Source organism: Eurypyga helias, unplaced genomic scaffold, assembly GCF_000690775.1.
Source record: "Eurypyga helias isolate BGI_N326 unplaced genomic scaffold, ASM69077v1 scaffold24477, whole genome shotgun sequence".
NCBI classification, from domain to species: domain Eukaryota; kingdom Metazoa; phylum Chordata; class Aves; order Eurypygiformes; family Eurypygidae; genus Eurypyga; species Eurypyga helias.
This window is the reverse complement of record NW_010261467.1, coordinates 3,807-23,386: the sequence shown is the minus strand read 5'-3', so window position 1 is coordinate 23,386 and position 19,580 is coordinate 3,807. Positions and strand designations below refer to the sequence as shown.

At 56.9% G+C, this 19,580-nt stretch overlaps 1 protein-coding gene across 1 annotated transcript; it reads left to right on the top strand.

Moving 5' to 3' along the window:
- Positions 1–538: 538 nt before the first annotated feature.
- Positions 539–19,360, top strand: ARRDC1 (arrestin domain containing 1). The gene is made up of 8 exons (XM_010155386.1): positions 539–611; positions 2,839–2,949; positions 15,216–15,266; positions 15,835–15,989; positions 16,475–16,657; positions 17,023–17,199; positions 17,371–17,782; positions 18,610–19,360. Exons 1-8 carry the CDS (start codon positions 539–541, stop codon positions 18,672–18,674), a joined length of 1,227 nt encoding a protein of 408 aa, XP_010153688.1. The 3' UTR covers positions 18,675–19,360.
- The last annotated feature ends 220 nt before the right edge of the window (positions 19,361–19,580 follow it).

The following is a 19,580-nucleotide window of genomic DNA, read 5'->3' as shown; positions in this document are numbered from 1 at the left end:
GGCAGCGACCACACTGGTTTGGGATGTCGATGGTTAATTGGGAAGCCTTGGAGCTGACAGTTCCTGTGCCCACCATGGAGAACTCATCAGCTGCAGCAGCACTTTCAGATGCGGTCGGACTTCAGCCCTGATGGTGGGTTGGGGGTCCCCCAGCCATGGGTTGGCTCTGAGTGTCAGGCTGCAAACCCACTGCCTTTGGTTGCTGAGTCTGCCTGCCGTGGGAAGGGAGATGGGCCGTAACGTGTCTGTGCCTGAAGGCGCCCACCCACCTGCCTCCCAGGAGCAGGAGTGCCTCAGCGCCGCAATGCAGCAAGCGGGCTGGAATTGCAGCCCGCCATCCCGCCTGGGCGCTGCGACAGATGGCGACGATCTACAAACTTCCGTGGCAAAGGGAGCTGAGGGGGAGCCTGCTCCGGGGCTGGTGCTCCTGAAGGATGTGAATGTTCTCCAGTTCTTGGTTGAGCTTTTCTCGCTCGCCTCTCCCATGTGAAAATGTGGGAGTGGAGTGGTTGAAGCTGGGCTTGATTTGGCTTAAGCCATGCAGGTTATCTGGGATAACTTGGAGTGGGACAGGCTCGCTGTGAGCCTGGAGGTGCGGTGGTACGTCCGAGGTGGGAGCATGAGAGCTGGTACCAGCGTGTGGGTACACAGGATGCCATCCTGCTAAAACCACTCCTGCTCTGATGCTGAAAGCCCTACGTGATTTTGGCTCTGCTGTCTGGCAAAAGAGAGGCTTGGATGTCACCTAGGGGGGTGTGCAGGGGGGCTCAGTGTGATGGTTTGCTGTGGGAGGGGACCCACGTCAGCTCAGACCAGGTGTGCGGTGGCCTGGGCAGCTCCCGTCGTGTGCCACGCTCTCCGGTTCTTCCCCTGCCTCGGAAGTGCTGATGCACATCACGGGCACAAACAAGCGATCTGATGTGTCGGCCTTGCTGCTGTACTCGTGTTTGGTTAATGAGAGTTGGCATTTGGCGCTGCTTATCCTTTACCCTTGAGTATAAAACAGCACTTCGGCTGCAACAGGCTCTGGCGTTCAAAGCCGTGATCAGGCTGTGGAGCTACGGCAGGAGACCTGATGGGGGAGGTGGTTCTGTGTTTTGGGATTAGAGCCCTTGAGGAGCCCATTCCACCTGAATGCACGTAGCAAAGCACCGGTAAGGGGGTTGGGGTAAGAACGATGCGTTCCCCCTGCAGAGAGGGCTGGGTTTGGGTTTCTTTGCACCCTGTCTTGAGTCAGCGTGGAGGACGAGGTCACGCTGGCCAGGCAGGTGCTCTGGAGAGCTGGTTGGGTGGTAGCGAGCGGCATCACTTGCAGCCTCAGTGTTTGGGTAGGTGGGTGGAGGTGGCGAGATCAGCATGGCTGAGAAGGCTTGGGAAGAGCTCTTAAGCCAACACAAATTGGCCACCTGCCTCCCAGGGAGATGCTGCCTGTGAGACACAGCTTGAGTACAGGGAGCAGATGGGTGAAATGGGGAGAGAGTCTGTCTGGCAGTTCTGCCACCTTCCTGCCAGCACAGCTATTCACCTGGCGATTCCAGTGAGGGATTTCTGGGAGATCCATTAAAGCTGTTGCAAAACCTGGTGAGAATCAGGACAGGAGATGTTCAGGCTGGGACAACCCTGAAGGCCTGGTTTGTGCCGCGATGGGTCTGCCTGCATGGGAGTAGCACCGCAGATCGACTGCTGCTGTGCAGCAAGGCCAGTCTGTCGTGTTTGTCTGTCTCTGTGGTCAACATCAGAGCTTGATTTCAACCTGCTGTGAGTTGGCCAGGACTAACTGAAAATGTCTTCTGGGTGTCTCTCCTGAAAGCCGCATAACTCATCTGAAAGCCAAGCTGCAGGGTGAGCTCTGGGGTGACTTTCCCAGGGTAGGGCAGAAACATAGCTCAGATTATTCTCCTTGCCTTGGGAGGGTCAGATGGCATCTTGGATGCTTCCAGGCCTTGCTGTGGGGCTGTGCTGTGAGCCCTGTGTCTCTAACAAGAGGAGGAAGATGCTCGCTTGAAGTGGTGTCTGGCTGTTCAGAAGCAACCTGCTTATCAACGTGATTGGAGGTCCTGATGCAGGACACACGTTAATGGGCAAAGTGCTTCTGCTGCAGTCCTTTTGGAGTAGGGACCAACCCCAGGAGATGGGAGCAGGTTCCCAGGGGCTTGGGCTGCCCTGTGAGAGGGGGTGGGCTGTGAACGAGAGCAGCAGCCAAGCTGAACACGGGCTGCACTGGGGGGTCCAGCTCTCTGCTGCTGCTGCAGACAGGGCTGTATGCCTTGGTTAGCTGGCTAACGGGCTTGTGCCTAATATGTCTCTCCTCCCAGGGATGGCAGGATGCTCGTTGGGATGCCCAGCTCCTTGTGGGGTGGGAGAGCAGAGCCCTTGTGCGCTCATCCCGGTCTGGACAGGACGCCCGAGTGCATAGGAGAGCATTGCTGCCCCAAAGGTCTCTGCTGTCAGCCCGAGTGCTGAGGCTGATGCATATATTGGGAGGGGATGTTGCTTCATTTGGGTGAAAACTAGTGAGAGGGTTACCTCTCAGAGAGCTGAAATCGCTGCTGCTAAGGGCTTTCACAGTGCAAGGAGGCCAGCTTTCACGGCGCCAGCTCCAGGACTTCAAAGGTGATAACATCTGGGAATAGCGCTGGGGTACAGGGAGCTGAGAGTTAGGAGAAAACATGCTTCTGAAATGAAAGCATGACCTGATTCCTTTGCTCCATTTTTCCACCCTGTGTCTCTTTTCGTGAGGCACTGCTCCTGCACAGGTCCACATACAGTACCTGACGCAAGTCTGAACCCCAGGCTTTGCCTTCTCCCAGCACTTACGTGTGTGCTTTCTCTCTACAGCCATCAAGGTGAGCTGCGTTGGATCCTGCGGGGTGTCTAACAAGATCAATGACACAGCGTGGACGGTGGAGGAGCAGTACTTCAACAGCACGCTGTCTCTGGCAGACAAAGGTATGGTCCACAAAGATGTGGTGATCTGTGATTCTGAGCTGGTTTACAGAAATGTATCACCAAGACTTCAGCATCTTCTCGATGTGAAATACCCCTTTGTGGGCTGCCTTGGCCTGTGCACAGAGGATGGGAGCCAAGAGCTAAGAAGGAGCTGTGCAGAGAGGCATCCTGAATAGCTGCAGGACTTGGCAGCCACCCTGCAAACAGTGCTTGCATATCCTCTGGCTCTGGTCTGCCTGAAATGGAGCTGCCAGCAGCGATTTCTCTGCTGTTTCAAGGCCCTGTGGGTTCCCTCTGCTCCGCTTCCTCTGTGTGTGTCTAGGGCAGTCACAAAACACTGATCAGAGCTGGTCAGTAGGAGCCAGTTGCAGGCCAGCAGAAGCCTGCGCTGAAAGGGATGTGGAGGTGTCACTTGTCCTCCAGAAGACATGGTGGGAGCATGGCAGGGCTAGGACAGCTACCACCACGCTCCCCTGCAAGCCGAGATGCCCAGAGATAGTGACGGGGTTCTATTATGCTGTGGGGTAAAGTGACACCAGCAGCCTCTGGGGAATCTGGGCTCGAATTAATGCTGTCTTTCTGCTGCTAAATAGGTCAGCCTTACCACAAATAATTCATGCTGTGCCCTGGCTTCTGTTGAAATGAAGACATGCCGGTGTTCACCTGCTGAAGGCAGTGGCTGTGCAGTAACTGTAACGTGGCAAAAGTCCAGGCTAGCAGGAGCTCGGCTCCCTGGGGCTTTTTTATCTAATACCAGGAAATGGGTGAAACTGAAGTGGCAGTTTCTGCTAGCTCAGCATTTTTTCAAGCAGAGCTTTTAGTGTCGAGGGGAGACTGACCTCATCCTCACAGCAACTGGAGAGAGTGCTGCTTGCTCTCAGGTCCCGGAGAAGGGAGACAGCTGGCTGGCTCACCCCTTGGCTTGGCTCATAGCCCAGGGGCTGCAGTTGGAGGTAAACTGTCTGGGAGGGCAGGGAGAAATGTTCCTGCTTGATTTTTTGGATGCGGCGCTGAGCACAGCCAGAGCGCCCAGCTGTGAACGTCAGGGTAGCAAAATTCCAGAGGCTTTATAAGGTGCTGCAGGCTATTGAGCTTAGATGAGTTGGGATCTGGAGGCTGCGAATGTTTTTGGATTCCTGGAAAGGTTTAAACCTGCAACTGCAGTGAAAAAAACACCTTCCAACTTTTGATCCTAATATTTACTGATGCAACGGAGGGCTGTGATATTGTGGTTGGTTTTGTCCTGGTAAAGCTGGGCAGTGGCAAAAGCCAGCCAGGAGGTAGGAGTGGGAAAAGGTGGGTGTGTTTTTTGCTGGTTTTTGCAGCCCCTAGGAGATTTTGATAGCTGCTTCGGTAGTTGGCTCTTGTGAGGTTGTCCTTGGGAGCCATCCCCTTGACAACTAGGACTAGTGTGGACTGGGAAGGATGGAAGGAAGATGCATTGATGGCTAGATGCTTCCATGGCTCTCAAGTGTCCTCTTTGAAGGCCTGAATTCCAAAGATGGGCAAAATTTGGTATTGCCAGCTCTTAAACTGTTCATGGAAAGCCCTAGACTTTTGGCTCTCAATTCTCTGGGACCCAGACTCTTCTGTATCGCCCAGTGCAGTGCTGCTATCTGTCACCTGACGGTATTGCAGACTCTGCCAGCCTGAGACTTGAGCGGGTGCCCGGCGCTGGGGGGGCAGGGCAGGGCTGCCCACGCTGTGCTGGAGCCGACCGTGGAGCTGGCAGCTGCCCAGCTGCGTGCCTGGGGTGCAGTCGGGACGAAACGGGCCAGCTGGAGTCTACCAGAGCTACCGCAGTTCCAGGCAGGCGAGGCAAGAAATGGTAGTGCATGACTTGTCAGAGGGGTAATGAATTGCGAGGAAAATCCTTTAGAACGGTGGAGTCCTGTGCTCGCAAGCTGGGGTGTTGTAGTGTCGTTCCTGTCCCGTCTTGCAAGGCTACAGCGCAGTTCTGGGGAAAAGCCTGGTCCCAGCTATCAGCCAGCAGTCCGGAGCAGCATGCCAGGTACTTGCAGTCGCTGACCTGTGCTCTTTTTGTGCCAGAGTGGATGCAACTGCTGGGAGCTCTCAGCCTCTGGCTCCCAGCTGCAGGGAAGCAGATACAGGGAGGGCAGGCAGTCCCAGTGCATGGGATGCGGCCCAGGGCAGTGCTCGTGGGGCATTTGCTCTCTGTGCGACCAGTACAAGCTCAACAGTTACTGTCCTGGACTTGCCATGTTTGTCCCATTCCTTCTTCCCATGCCCTGAGGAGGCAGGGGAGCGAGCGCTGGGACGTGGTGGGAGAGGGCAGTGTCGATGGTGTCTATGGACCCGAATCCTTCTCCAGAGACGGCTTTGAAACAGTCCTGTGCGATTGCTGCGCTGGCCAGTGCGGATGTGGGAACAAAAGCCCTGGGGGCTGGCATTGCTCCAGCCTGCGGAGCGGGGAAGCGAGATAACTGTCCGCTGTCGCAGTCCTCGCCGTGACATTGATGCATGTCCGGGCTGGCAGAGCAGTGGGGAAGCTGGGCTGCCTCTCCGTGACTCTGCCTCCGCACGTGCCTGTCTCTGCCTGCCTGCCTGCCTGCTCCGAGGGGGCTGCGGGCAGCACGGCATCCTGGCACGGACAGCCCTGCGGCGAGGCAGTGACAGGGACTGCTAGGGCAGTCGTGCAGTGGCCTCACGGACGTGAGCGGCAGGGCAGGGCCTTGGTGCTGACTCAGGCGTGGTGTTTTTAGGCTCCCCAGGAATAGCTCTCAGCTGCTCCAGCCTTTCCTGAACGGAGCGTGAAGGAGCTTCAGACAGATGGACCGTCTCTTGGTGCCTGCTCTGCACATGTGACTCTTGGGAGATGCACCCACAGCTCATGGGTGCTCCCAGGGGTGCCCCCTTGCAGGTCTGACACCTGGCTGGGTGGGGAAACTGAGGCAGGCTTGCGCTCCCGGCTCTTGGGACATGGACATTGAGTTGTGCCAGGCTTGCTGATGGGTGATGGCAGGAGCCCAGCGTGCGGGTGAGTTAGGGGGGTTGGAAGCATTCCCGAGCAAGGATTCCTGAAGGAGTGTGGGGCCAGCCTGGCTGCCAGCACGTGACTCGTTGCCTGGCCAGTGCCAGACAGCCACAGGCAACAAGCAGTGAGCACCACGAGCAAAGGTGGCTGCAGCAGGGGACAGATACCACGATGGCGGATGGGATGGTCCTGCCATGTGTGTGACAACCTGCAGAACCCCCTGGGGTGAGTACATGCCTGTTCCTTCCGGTGAGGGCTGGCTGCATCCACCCTTCCTTCTCACGCCCTGAAAAGCAAACAGCAGGAGCCCTGCGGGTCGAGGGCTGCCTTTCTGCAGTGCTGCCAGAGCATCTTGTCTGCAGAGGGGGGAGGTCCCCTCCTAGCAGCACAAATGGACAATGAACAGAGGAAGGGGAGGAATTTGCTTCTGCCTTCGAGGACTCTCCTGTTCCTGCATTCCCTTCCCTTACAGCAATGCTGTTACCTCTCCCTTTGGAACCTGTGCATTAAAAACAAAACCAAGGCAAGGGGGAGCAGTGTGTCCCTGCCTGGGGGGGAGCGGGCAGCCAGGCTGTGCCCTCGGGCAGAACTGGGGGAGAGGGTGATGCCAGGCTCCCACTGGCACCATCCCCAGCCCTCTTGTACATCAGCTTGAATTGAGAGGGGTCTCAGGTATCCCCAGGGCCATGCAGCCAACGTGTCCCCATCCTGGCAGGCAGCTCCTGCTCCAGTGGGGCTGCAGCAGTGCTGGCACCTGGGGGGGACAGTGTGGGGAGGCAGACTGAGCCTGAAAAACAACCTGCCTCGGGCTCTCCCTTCCCACATCCGGAGCAGTAACTTTCAAAAACAGCGAGCTGTGCTCTTTGAGGACATGGGGGGAAGGGGAGAGGAGGTTTGCAAAACTGCCAGGGCTTAGATTGCTCCTTAAACATCTAAGAGTGGCTCCATGCTTTTCCACCCACAGACCTTCACACTGAAGTAAGTGAGGGGGCAGCTCGTCCTCTGTAGCATCAGCTGTTGCTTGTGCTACCCACCGTGTTTGAGGGTGTACATTGTGTGAGAAAGGAGGCAGGCTCTGAAATAGCCCAGGCACCCACTTTGTAGTGCAAGTCACTTATTTAAGGCACTGGTCTCATCCTTAATTTCCCTCTCACCCCTCCTTGGAGCAGCATCCAGGGTGCTGAGGGCTCAGCTTTCCTGCTGGAGCATCCGTGGGTTGGTGGCCTGTGTTTTTGCCACAGAGGACCCTGATTGTGTCTGTGCTGGCGCGGTGCTGGTCCCCACTCCAGCAGTGCGGTATCCACGCTCCTGGAAAGCCTCTCACTGGGAATGGCCAGGGCTGAGCAGCAGGATGGAGACAGCAGGCACCCATGAACTGCTGGGGTTGTGCCGGGTTATGCTGTAGCCGTGGCAGTAACACCCAGGCCAGCGGTTTAACGAACTCGGGCTCGTTAGGTGACAGCTGCTGGAAGCGCGAGCGTAGCAGCCCGTCTGGGGCCTCTCGCTGCTGCGTTTCCTGGAGGGCACGGTGAGTGCCGGGGAGGTCCCTCAGCCCATGGGCAGCTCTTGGGAGGCTCAATATTTGCCGTCTGGAGGGGAGATCACGGCAGGATTTGCTTTTCCCGCTTGGCCTGGATTTAACTTGGACACTCGCTCCTGGTGCTGTTTTTTGATGGGTCCTCTTTTTGCAAAGAAATCCCGTAGGGGCGGGAGGAACCGTGTGAGTGAGGGGGTGTTGGGTTTCTCTAGGTGCCAGTGGTGTAGGAAATGGAGTACGAAATAGCACCGCTTGTACCCAGCGCTCTCAGACAGAGATGCTTCTCTTGATCCAATATAATGGAGCGATTCAGCTCTGCGGAGGCCTCCCACTCCTCTTCCCCTCCACTGCTGCAGCTCTGGCTGTATTCAGCCAGGGAGGAGCCAGTCTGCCCTGTGCCTGTACCCAACGGGGCTGTTGTCTTTGGACACACTCTCTCTCTGACTGCACACGCAGCTCTTGCCCTGTGGATGGCTTGTGCGTGCAAAGGTGGACTTTTTTATTCCCACTAAATCCTGCTTGTGCCTGGGTTGAACCCGTGCAGGGAGCTGGCTGTAATTTCCAGCTGACCTTACATTTGGCAGCTTGTTAGTTAGCTAGAAGGCACTGCAGGGAATTCCTGGCTGCTCCACGCACTTCCTTTGCTGGCAGATTGTTTGCACAAAGAGCTAAAAAGGGGCAGCTGCTCATCACCTCTTCCCTGGGGTGGTTCTCTGCCAGCCTGGCACAACACCTTCATGACCAACAGTCGGCACAGGGCGTCGATCCTGTCTTCCAGCTGAATTTAAAAAGATGAGCGAAGCAACTAAGCAGGCATCAAGAGATTTGGGTCTATTGTTCTGTGCTCAGGAATCGCTCTGCAAGCAGGAGGTGGCCAAGGAGTGGGTGATGCTCCTGGACAGCCTCTGGCCAGGTGAGAGCAGGAGGGTGCCCATGGGCAGTGGTGAGCCATGAAGGATGTGCTGGTGCCAGCTCCCGGCCACGCTGTGCTGCTGGGATCAGAGCTGTAACTGCAGGTTCGGCCCAGGAAAAGCACGTGGAAGGAGCTGCAATTGCTTTGGGTGATAGCAGCTTCCTCACTTCCCAATTTCTTGCCTCAATAGATCTGTGTTAATCCTCAGAGGATTTCTGCAGCATTGCCGTACCGCCAGATCCTGCTAATTCATTGAAAATGTGACTGAAAACTGCTGACAGACATTTTTAAGTGGTAGAGCTCTAGCCTTAGTGTTTGGCTTTCTGCTATGTTTTCTTCCTCAGCCTGTACCTCCTGTACTACAGAAAGGTTTATCTCAGCATTAACTGTACTGGGGTGCTGGAGGTTGTTCCTGCCCTGTGTGCGTGCATACAAATCTGGCGTGAGCGAGTTGCTGCTTCCAACGGGAGCTTGGAGCCTGCTGGGACTGAGCTCCCATCCTGCCCGTACAGCAGCTCTGCTCCACTGAAGTGCTGCCGGTAGCTGGGGAGCTCTCATTTGAGCAAAACTACTCAGCTAAACACCAGATCCTTCCCAGCAGGTCGCTTTTCTGGCTGTCCTTCGGAGGCTCGCATGTCTGCTGCAGGGATGGCAGGAGCAAATGTGTGCGTTTACCCTCATTTGTTGCAGTTTGTAATCCTGTGTATTAGCTTAATCCAGCAGTGACTGAGGTGGAGTCCTCAGGCCTGAGGTGCAATGGCCCAGCATTGCCTGAAGTGCCCCCGCACTGACGAAATCAATGCCTCCCATCTGACGCCTCCAATACAGCCTCCTGCGAGCAGGGGCAGCTCTGACCTTACTGCTTATGTCTCATATTCCGTTTTCTGGGCTGCAAAGGTCGACGAAGAGAGACAGGGGTGAGCAGGGTGCTGGCTGTCAGGGCTGCAGTGAGAGTCATGGCTCTGCCATTAGCTGGGGAGTCGGTACCTGGTAGGACAGAGCGGGGGGGCCAGTTTTTCCACCTAGAAGTGCAAAATGCAAACCTGCTGCTTTCCTGCTCTCTGCCTGGAGAACCTTGGGAGGCAAGTACCTGAGCTGTGCGTCAGCAGAGCTGGGTTCAGTTTAACTCGGCACCTTCGGAGGAGCTTGCTTTCCCCAGGGGAGCACGAGGGCTGATTTTGGGCAGAAGGAAGGCTGTATTGCTATGAGCATTGGTAGGGGGACCAGCAGGCAGGCACCAGGTAGCTTTCCGTAGTACATGATTTGGCCAGCACAGTTAATGCATCACTCACTAAGCAGCCAGAGAGAAACTGCCATATGGCCGGGCCTGCTGTTTCTCTGCTAGAAGAACCAAAAACCAGGCATACTCCAAAGGCGCAGCTTGTTCCCACTCTGCAGCACCAGCGTCCGCGTGTGCAGCAGGAGGGAGCAGGCCCGCTCCGTCTGCTTGGTGGGTACCAGCCTGGAGAGCTGGAGGTCAGGGCAGGAGCCCCAGTTCAGCCGCTGCCAGCTTCCTGTGCCTGGGGTGGAGAGACAGACACTTTCCAGGCTGCTGGTTGTGGCTACAGAGCAAATAGCACCGTCCTCTTTGGGGGATGGAGGGAGCAAGACACAGAATATTCACCTTTCAGCCCTGGCACAGCCGTGGGCACAGCCTGGCGAGGCAGCAGTGTGTTGTGCCGCACACTGCCGTTGCCTGGCCCTGCAGACTGCTGTCTGCTCCGACGTCTGGGTTGTCTCTCCCCGTGCACCAGAGCATGAGATTTCACCGGGGTGAGTAATAAGGCTTGGCTGAGTCTGTTGTGTTTGCGCATCAGTGACAGAGGCATCTCCCAACCCTCTTCCGGCTTCTTTTCCTCTGGCTCCGACCTGGAGGTTCTGGCTTTGTCGTGGTGGTGGTCAGCCTTGAGGACAGACGGCTGGGACTGCCTGCTGGCTTCCAGCTCCCTCGGGATGGAGATGCTGGGGCAGGGGGAGCCAACCTGGGAGGAGGTGATTGGCAGATGTCTGCGTGGTGGCATCGCTTTGAACAGGCGGCCCGGGCAGATCTGGCCCCACCGGCACTGTAGGACTGGCCTGTTGGCATGGGCCATTAGCAGAGAGCCGCAGAACTGCTCGGGGAACCCCAGGCAGGATGCAGTGGGCAGGGCCTGGCATCCTTCTTCCTGCGAGGTTGGCTGTGTCCTCCTGAACCCAGCCCTGCCCTTCTCACCTGCCAGGGCAGAGGCTGCCAGAGGACCTTTCCCAGCCGTCGGCCGGCTGCGGTTCCCCCTGTGCCCGTGCTGGCAGGGCAGGGTGTGGGCAGGCAGCTTCCCCTCGCCCTGGGAGGGATGACAGCGGTGAAGGGCTGGTGACTTCCTCTGGCTCCCGCCTCTCCCGTCAACCCTCTGAGCGCCGGCCAGGGAAGCTGCGCTGCTGAGAGAAGAGCCCAAACCCTTTCAGCACCTGCGCTGTGGCAGAGTAAGCTCCACTTGGTTCAGTTGTTTAGCAGTGTAAATGCGGACGTGGTCGTTTCTCCTACATGCGGTTACGATGGTGTCGTGTTTTTCCCATGTGGTTGTGCAGCGGCGCGACTGCAGCGAGCCTGGGGAAACCTTCGTGGATCGAAGCAGACCAGTCTGCGGGGAGAGGGATGGTGTGTCCAGCGGCTGGGTGGCCCAGGGGCATGGTCAGCTCAAGCTTTGCATGGGAATGCCGTATAATCCTGGGGAAAACCCACTAAATTCTGCCCCCCCGCTGCACATCAGTGTGACCCCGAGGACTGCGGGATGCTGCAGGAGCACCGAGGGCTGTTGTGTCGTGCAGGGCTGGGCTCAGGGCCGTGCTCCCCGTCACTGGCGATGCTTTGCAGGCTCTGATCGCACAGGGGAGCCCAAGCTGGGCCCAGCTGCATCACCCAGTTACCTGCTGGGGACCCTGGATCCAGGCCTTTCCCTGCTGCACAGGATGAGTCCTCCCAGGCCTCCTCCACGTCCGCTGCTACAAGCAAAGACCCCCTCCATCCCAGCGAGGAGCAGAGCGGCTGAGCCGCAAACGGCAGAGTCTGTTTGCTTCCAGACAAATCTCCGTTGGATTCAGGGAAATCTCCAAGGTCACTGTGTGCTTGTGCTGGTAGCGTTGTGTTGCTGCCTCTGCTGTCAGGGTCTTTTTTTTCCAGGTTGTCTGGGGCAGCAGCTCCTTTCCCTCCAGGAATTTTTAGGGAGGATGTTTCCAAAGGCTGCGCGGGGGTGGCCGATCTCTGCTGGCTCGGCTCCTATCGGGAGGAAAGGCTGCTGCAGGGATGGCCCCACAGCAGAACGCTGCTAATCCAGCTGCCTCTGCGGCCTGATGCCTTTCTCAAGGTATTTTTAGCTGCACGTAAACTTCAAGAAAAGCTTTTTTGCGGCCGAGCACACTGTGGCCTTTGTTCAGGCTTCTGGGAATGGGGAGGTAACATCTTGGCGAGACTGTTGCACAGCCCTTTCCCCTCGCAGTGCATTGACAAGGGGCATTGCAGCCTGCTGTGTGGGGCTGCTGGAGCCCCCCTGAGCGATGCTGAACCCTTGCTGACCCGCTCTCGCCCGTGCACGGTCTGTGCCTTGCTTTGGCAGAGCTCCTGGTTCAGGGGCGGCTCAGGAGGTTTCAGCAAGGGCTGCTTCTCCCAGGTGTCTGCAGGTTGCATTTGCCCTGTCAGAGGAAACCACCTCACCTCTGCCTGCTGCCAGCAGCTGTCAGATGCGGGTGGAATTAGCACATGAAATGTCCTGGATATTCCACTTGAAGTTCTCAGGGCTGGAGGGACAGGGACAGTGAGTGGTTTCCAATGGGCTTTGTGTCCCTGCTGGGATGCTGGTATACAGCGTATGCAGCCGGGCAGGCAGAACACCCTGCGTGCTGTGCACGAGACCACGCGCTCAGAGGATCTCTCCGAGGGACGTGTGTGGCTAGCGAGACACGTGTTGCCCTGTCCTGCCGTCGCAATGGCTGCGCGGGACGGGTGAGCACTGCGAGTGTCACTCACAGGGTGCCAGGGTGGCTTTTGCTGCTGTTTTCCATGTGAGAGGTACCTGGGTGTTGGGGCCAGGCCAGCCTGTGCCTTGCCCATGCTCACGGGATGGCTGGGACAATGGGAATCATAGATTTTCCCCATCGTGTCAAGACTAAGTCAGCATTTGGAAGTGGAAGCTCAGCCTTTAGGAGCAGAGTTGCCAGCCGGAGAGTTGGAAAGTAGTTGCCACCTCCCTTCCCACTGTAAGGGGGGACTCGGCTTGGGAGTTGCCAACTTTCCACCTGCCAAAGGCACCAGACATGACAAAAGACCAAAATGGCTTTGTGATGCCAGGCAAGTTGGACACGGAGCCTCCGCTGTGTCTCTGCTGACAGAGTTTCTGCCAGGAGGGGCGAACAGGAGCAACTCGTGTGGGGTTACTGCTAAATATCTGCCTCTCCTCCTGCCCACAGCAGGAGACAGGCAGGACCCAAGCTTGCCTATGGTCTCACCGTTTTATCACCTTGTTGCTCTGCCAGGTACTCTGGGATGTTGTGCCTGTGCTTTCACAGGACTCTCCTGTCTTGGTCGGGATCATCTGGTTTTCTTCATCTCTTTTATTAACCCTTATCTCTGGAATAGCTCTGCGACTGAACTCCAACACCCCTTCCGCACCAGTGGTCATCTCGAAATGCCCGCTCCATGCTGCTGAGGGTGCCTACAGCTGGGACTGGGGGTTCCCAGCCGGACACAGGGCTGAGGGCACTGCTGCCTCTCCACCAGCGACCTGCGCAGTGTCCGTGCTTGTAGCAAGGGCAAGAAACGCAGGCGTTCAGCCAGAGTTGGGGCCCTGCGAGCAGGCATCCTTGTACATGGATGATCTCCGTGCTGACATAAAGATGCGTCTCTCCCTTTGGGGGAAAGAGAGTGTGGGCTGGAAGGAGCAGGTCTGAAAACAAGAGCTATTGCTAAATGCCTGCAGCATCTCTCTGCTTAATGGAGTGGAGAATAGAGCTCGATGCATTTCCCTGGCTCCCTGCTCGCCGCAGGGATGAGCTCTGGGTTCTGGTGGCCACGAGCCAAGCACTGCTGCGATGCCCTTGGCCTGGGTGAGCGGCAATGGGGCATGACTTCAGCCTGGGGTAGCTGGTCTTGCAGCTTATCACTGACTGAAGAGCAGGAACAGCCTTCTCCAGCCCTCAAGGGCAGCTTGGCATAGGCAGGAGCTGCAGGAGCGATTTGCAGGTTGCTCCCTGCCCTGGGTGGGTCAGAGCAAGTCTGGGCACTCAGTCTGAACCGTTGGGGTGGTCAAGCCTGACCTGCGGGCAGTTCTTATCTGGTGACTGATTTGGAGGTTGGACTACCCGTATAGAAACTGCATCAGCGCCACCAAGTCACGCAGTGGCTCCCAGAGCTGAACCACATCCGCCGCGAGTGATGCTGGGGGAGAGCGTACTGCCTTGCGCTGTGCTGGGAGCAACCTTTGGGACCCTGGTTTTCTGCAGGGGGGTAGAAAACATGGACATGAAGTGCTCACAGGCTCACGTCCAGCCCAGCTTTCTGGCAGTGCATGTGAACTGGGCAGAAATGACTTCTTGTATCATGCTTCCTGTAATGTTGAACAGGGGCTTCAGCTCTGGGGTCTGTGAGCTCTCCCTAAGAGTCGGGGAAAGGCTGTGAAATTCCATGCTCCTAGCAGGAGATATGAAATCACTGCTTGCGTTTTCCTCTGGGGCTCTGCAGTCAGACAGCAGCAAGGTCTCCAGGTCTCAGTGGAAATTCAGTGGCCACTACCCTCAGGGACTCCCATCTCCCTCGCTTCTGCATTGCAGGAACAGGACTTGCTCCCTCTCCCTTTCAGGCAGAGCAAGTCCCATTACTGCAGGGCAGAACCTGCGCAGGGGAGTTGATGTATTCCAGTTTATCGATTCGCTTTCCAAAAGTAAGGATAACGGGTATAAGATCAACGTTGAATGGTGCCCAACAGAAGGTGGAAACCCTTGGAGCAGCAGACAAGCTCTGGGTTAGTGGATTCATTGGTATTAGCCAGGCTTTACCCCGTAACCTTGACGGACAAGGCTTCCCAAGAAGGGGCGTCCCTGCCCACCCCACACCTCTCCCAGCTCTGTGAGGCATCAGCCCTGGCAGCAAAGGCTTTGTGCCTCCACCTGGTGACCAGCCCGGGTTTTGCATTTTAGCCTACATCATCCGGTTTTATTTGGGGGACAGGGAGGTGTTCTGGGTGGGGTGATGGGAATGAGCAAATCTTGCTCCTCTCTGTAAGGACAAGGTGTATAAATAGACATCTCCCAGTTTGCTCCTGACTTGCCTTGGTAGTGATGAGCGGCGGGATGCACGCTGATGGGGCTGTCCGTGGGTCCCCATGGGGTGGCTGAGCGAGCCGAGGGGCAGAGGTGCAGCTTTTCCTAACGTGATGGATGCACAGAGGTCAAACACCACCTCCCCTGCCTCCTCCCTGGATCGTGGTGTCGGGGGGGTGGATTTTCTTCCCCACCTCCCCCTGTCACATAATCTGCTTAGTCCCCTGGGGACAGGACTCTTGCTGTCAGCCAGTATTGCTGACGGGCAAGCTGTCTCCTCATCCTGCAGCAACAAAGGAGCTCGCCACATCCTGAGTCTTGGTACCTCCAGCAAGGATCCCACAAAGCAGAATAAACACAGCCTGATTTATTGGGTGTCCAGGTGTCTCTTAGCACTGCCACCTTAAACCCAAAACTTCTCACGTTGTGTGTTGTTCCCCAGGTGACGGTCTCTCTCCAGAAGATCATGCTCCAAAAACGCTGTTCCAAGGTGATGGCCTGTCCCACTTACCTTCTAATCTTGTTTCCCGCAGGGGTTCTGACAGCTGGAGAGCACAACTTCCCCTTCCAGTTCCTGCTGCCAGGTATGATGCACAGGAATGGCTGAAGAGACTCCTGTGTGCCTTGGCTTTTGCAGCCCCTCGAGCTGGGCAGGGTGGCAGAGGCAGGCTGGCAGCTTGGCCCAAGGAGGGAGTGCAGGGTCAGCACGGCCAGCAGCGGAGCGTGGGCAGGTGGTGCCAGGCTGCGTGGTGCCAGGCTGCGTGGTGCCAGGCTGCGTGGTGCCTGCTGCGTGGTGCCTGCTGCGTGGTGCCAGGCTGGGTCCGAGCTGTCTCAGCAGGACCCTGCGTGCGCTCTGGGTGTGTGCAGGGTCCTGGCCTGTGGCCAGCCAGCCGTCCTGTACGCAGTGCCCTCGGACAGGATCTCTGCTCGTGACCTTGTGGTTGCAGAGGGTCCCTTCTGCAAGGGGGTCGCAGCGAGGTCTCTGAGTGACCTAACTGTTCAGTACCAGGCCTCTTTGGAGGGGGTGTCCCCATCTCTGAGGTACCTGCAGAACTCTTTAGGTGAAGAAGAAAGCTGTTTAAAGAGACTGTTTCCAGTTGAGAAACGTTTGGACTCACTCAACCTTACGAACCTTTTCTCTCTTTACTCCAGCCTCTGCTCCTACATCATTTGAAGGCCCTTTTGGCAAGGTCCTCCATCAGGTGAAAGCTGTGATAGACACACCCCGCTTCTCCAAGGATTACAAGTGCAACAAGATCTTCTACGTTCTCTGCCCTCTCAACTTGAATGACATCCCTGACATCGAGGTAAGAACAAGGAGGAACATGGCTGGGAAGTGCCAAGGCTTCAGCACTTGTCCCTGTCACGTGTGCTGTCTGGGGAATAACTGGGTGGTTGGACAACTCTTGACAGCATGCCAGCAGGACAAGGGCTCCTGATCTGTCCTACCTTGCTGTCAGTCCCTGCTCCCACTGATTTTTGACTCCTCCACACATTGCTTTGGAAGATTTAGGGGAATTTTTCAGCACGCAGAGAGAGGTGTTTGCCAATAGCACCAGGAGGTTGTAGAGACCTGGGTTTGGGGAGCTTGCTCTGAAGCGAAGAGGCTAATAGGAGAGCAAAACTGGAGGGATGGAGAGGTGAGGCCTGCTGCCTGTGGTAGTGCTGTTTTGTGGGTTCTTTGCATCCTTTTAAACCAGCTTGGTTTTGCTTGCTTGTTTCAAATCTGAGTGTTTTGGGGGAGGCTCTCTAACTCTCTTGAGCCAACATCTGTCTCTCTGCTCTCTTGCAGCAGCCCAACACTATGTCAATCACCAAGAAGTTCAACTACAAGCTTGTGAAAAGTGGCAACATTATCTTGACGGCCACTTCGGACTTGAAGGGGTACATCGTGGGGCAGGCGATCCAGCTGCGCACGGACATAGAGAACAAATCGGGCCGGGACACCGGCGCTGTGGTAGCCAGTCTGCTCCAGGTAAGCATCCAAAAGGCTGATTCTTTGGCCTATGCTGATATTCCATCCACCTGAGGCCTCTGTGAAACTGGGGCAGTTCTCAGAACGGCGTGCATCTCTGCTATGTATGGCTGGGAGGTGGCAGCGAGGAGTCCAGTGCTCTGGCTAACTCTCTCCCTACCTTCCTGGGGAAGGAGGTGGCAGAACACGCCTTGCTTACACCAGTTCAGTCTGTTGTATACCAATGGGTGTTTCTCCTCTGTAACAGGCACGTTAGGTTTGTACTTGTGCTTAACTGACAAAGCAGCTGGGTGGTTTCCCTTCTGAGGGAGACAGAAGACCATCTGCAGTCATGCTGCTAGCCCTTTTCTCTCCTGTCTGTATAGAAAGTGGCTTATAAATCCAAGCGCTGGATTTACGACCTGAGGACCATCGCGGAGGTGGAAGGCTCAGGAGTGAAAGCCTGGAAACATGCAGAGTGGAAGGAGCAGATCCTCGTTCCGGCACTGCCCCAGTCCATTCTGCAGGGCTGTAGCCTCATACATATCGACTACTACATCCAGGTGAGTACCTTGGTGCTCCTGGGGACTCCAGGGCACTCTGCTGCCCCTTCTGTGCTCTGCGTTGATGGCTGAACTCCGTGGCTGTGTGGGGTGGGTGGCCCTTGCATCAGGTGAACCTGCCCAGCGCAGTGTGTAATGAAGAGGATGCCACTGTTTTTCCTTCTCTTCCAGGTTTCCCTGAAGTCGCCAGAGGTTTCGGTCACTCTCCCCATTTACATCGGTAACATCGCTGTGAACAGGGTGCCTCTGAGCCCCTCCCGGTCCATCCAGCACATCCCGACTGCGGTGGTGCCCAGTGCTCCCCCGGAGGAAGAGGAGGCTGCCAGCGGTTATCACCCGATGGACAACGTCTCGATCCCCACCAAAAGCCATTCCCAGCAGCAGCCGTTCAGCTACGCCCCAGGACTGAGCTTCCAGGAGATAAGGGTGGACTCGGAGCAGACAGGCTCCCCAAGCCATCCCACGCTCTGCCTGTCGACAGGAGCCACTGTCCCTTACTACGCTGAGGGGAACGTGGTGCCCGTCCCCACAGCCAGCTCCCTCATTCTGCCTCCGGAGTACAGCACGTGGGGCTACCCATACGGTGAGCAGCCCGCTCCGGAGACCCTGACGGGCTGGGAGTGTGGCAGCAAACGTCTCCTACGACAAGAGCCTCTTTGGTAGCTGTGTACTGGGTGGGAATGTAGGGATGTCAGCCTGCAGGGGCTGATGTCAGAGGGGATCACGAGATTGCCAGAGGCTAAAGCCGGCGGAGGGGAGACCCCCTGTAAGAGCTGGACGGCTGTTCCCATGTCTACACCTCTGCCTGCTCTGCGCTTGTCGGGAGAGGATCTCCCTGTTCTTACATGAGCTTTCAGCCTCCCACTGACAGAAAAACTTGGCTTGTGGTGAGGCTGGTGGGAGCAGAGCCAGGAAAATGATGTAACTGGAATCTTCTGCTGTGGAGTGGGCCTGCAGCTGGTCTGGAGACACAAGCTGTGGGGGCGGGAGCTGAGAGACTGTCCAGGCTCCCAAAGGCTTGGGGAAATCCCAGCCCGCTGGATTCTGCGCGTATCCCAGGGTGGCAGGGAGCAGTGGTGTCTGTTAGCACAGTCGTATCCAAATAAACCTGTCTGGTAGCACCGGGGTCACGAGGTGCTCCGTGCGTCACTTCAGCCCTGGCCGGGGGCACACGCAGCAGGGGTCACCTGTGACCCGGCGGTGGCGGAAGATGCTTTGTGAAAGAAGCATCGCAGACCCCCTGTACCTCAGCAGGGCAGGTTGTAGGGTCCTGGAGAGAGAGAGGCTGCATGCATGGCACGTGTACGCGTTGGCGGTTTGTTTTACTCCGCACCGAGTTACGCAGACCGCCGTGAAGGGAACCTCCCAACCGCCCCCCGTAACCGCTCTCACTCTTTCTTTCCCCTGCAGAGGCACCTCCATCCTACGAGCAGAGCTGCAGCAGTGCCAATTCCAGCATCAGCAACGGCAACTAGCCCCCCCTGCTTCGAGTCCCGCTGGCGCTGCCCACCCCCGGGCGCCACGGTTCGCCTGCCTCCTGCGAAGTCTGGTACAGCACAAGGCGTCTCTTTATCTCTCTGGCTGCGTGGTGGGGTAAACGGCACATCCCGGGCTGGGCTTTTTAAGTCTGTTTTTGGGGAAGGGGGAAAAAGAACCAAAGGGCAGCCAGAGCAGCCTGTGTGTGAGCGTAGGAGAGGTCTGGGAAACGGAACCGTCTCCTGCTGCTGCACCAGGTGCTGGAGAACTGGTTTTGCCCCGGGGGTGCCCTGTGCAGCAGCCTGTGTTTAAAGTACTGTAGTCAACACTAACTGCTTTACTATCAAAGCACCTGCGATGCCTTATCTGAAATGCTCCTGACTTGGCGTGTCTCCACTGTAGGTGAAGGCTGGGCTGTGTGGACTTTCTCTTCCCTTTTAGGGGCCATGTGCTCACCAGAAATGGTTTTGTCAGTCTCCTTGTCCTCGTAGGTCCTAAGGGTAGCTGAAACAGGAGGTTTCTTGGAGTAAGCAGGTTCAGAGAAGGTCAGGGACTCTTAAAAATCCAAAAGCACAAGCCCTTGGTATACGTGTGCTGTGGGGTGAGTGACCAGCAGCCTCTGGTCCTCTTGCAGTGGCGACACCACAGCCTGCATGCAGGAAGAGGAGAGCAGGCTCTGGCAGCAAGGAGTTTGCTGGGGCGCTTGCTTTAGCCCAGGAGGCCCTGGCGAGACGTGGAGGGAGAGCCTGGTGTTCCCGCGGCGTGCCCACCAGCCAGCTCCTGGCCTTTTCCGGCATGGGAGGCTGTTCCCTGAAAAGCTCTGTGGGAGACAGTCCATCCTTGCTCGCTGCTGGACCGCAGCACCCAGGATGAACAGTGCTAGTCAGTCTGTGAGTGGGGGGACC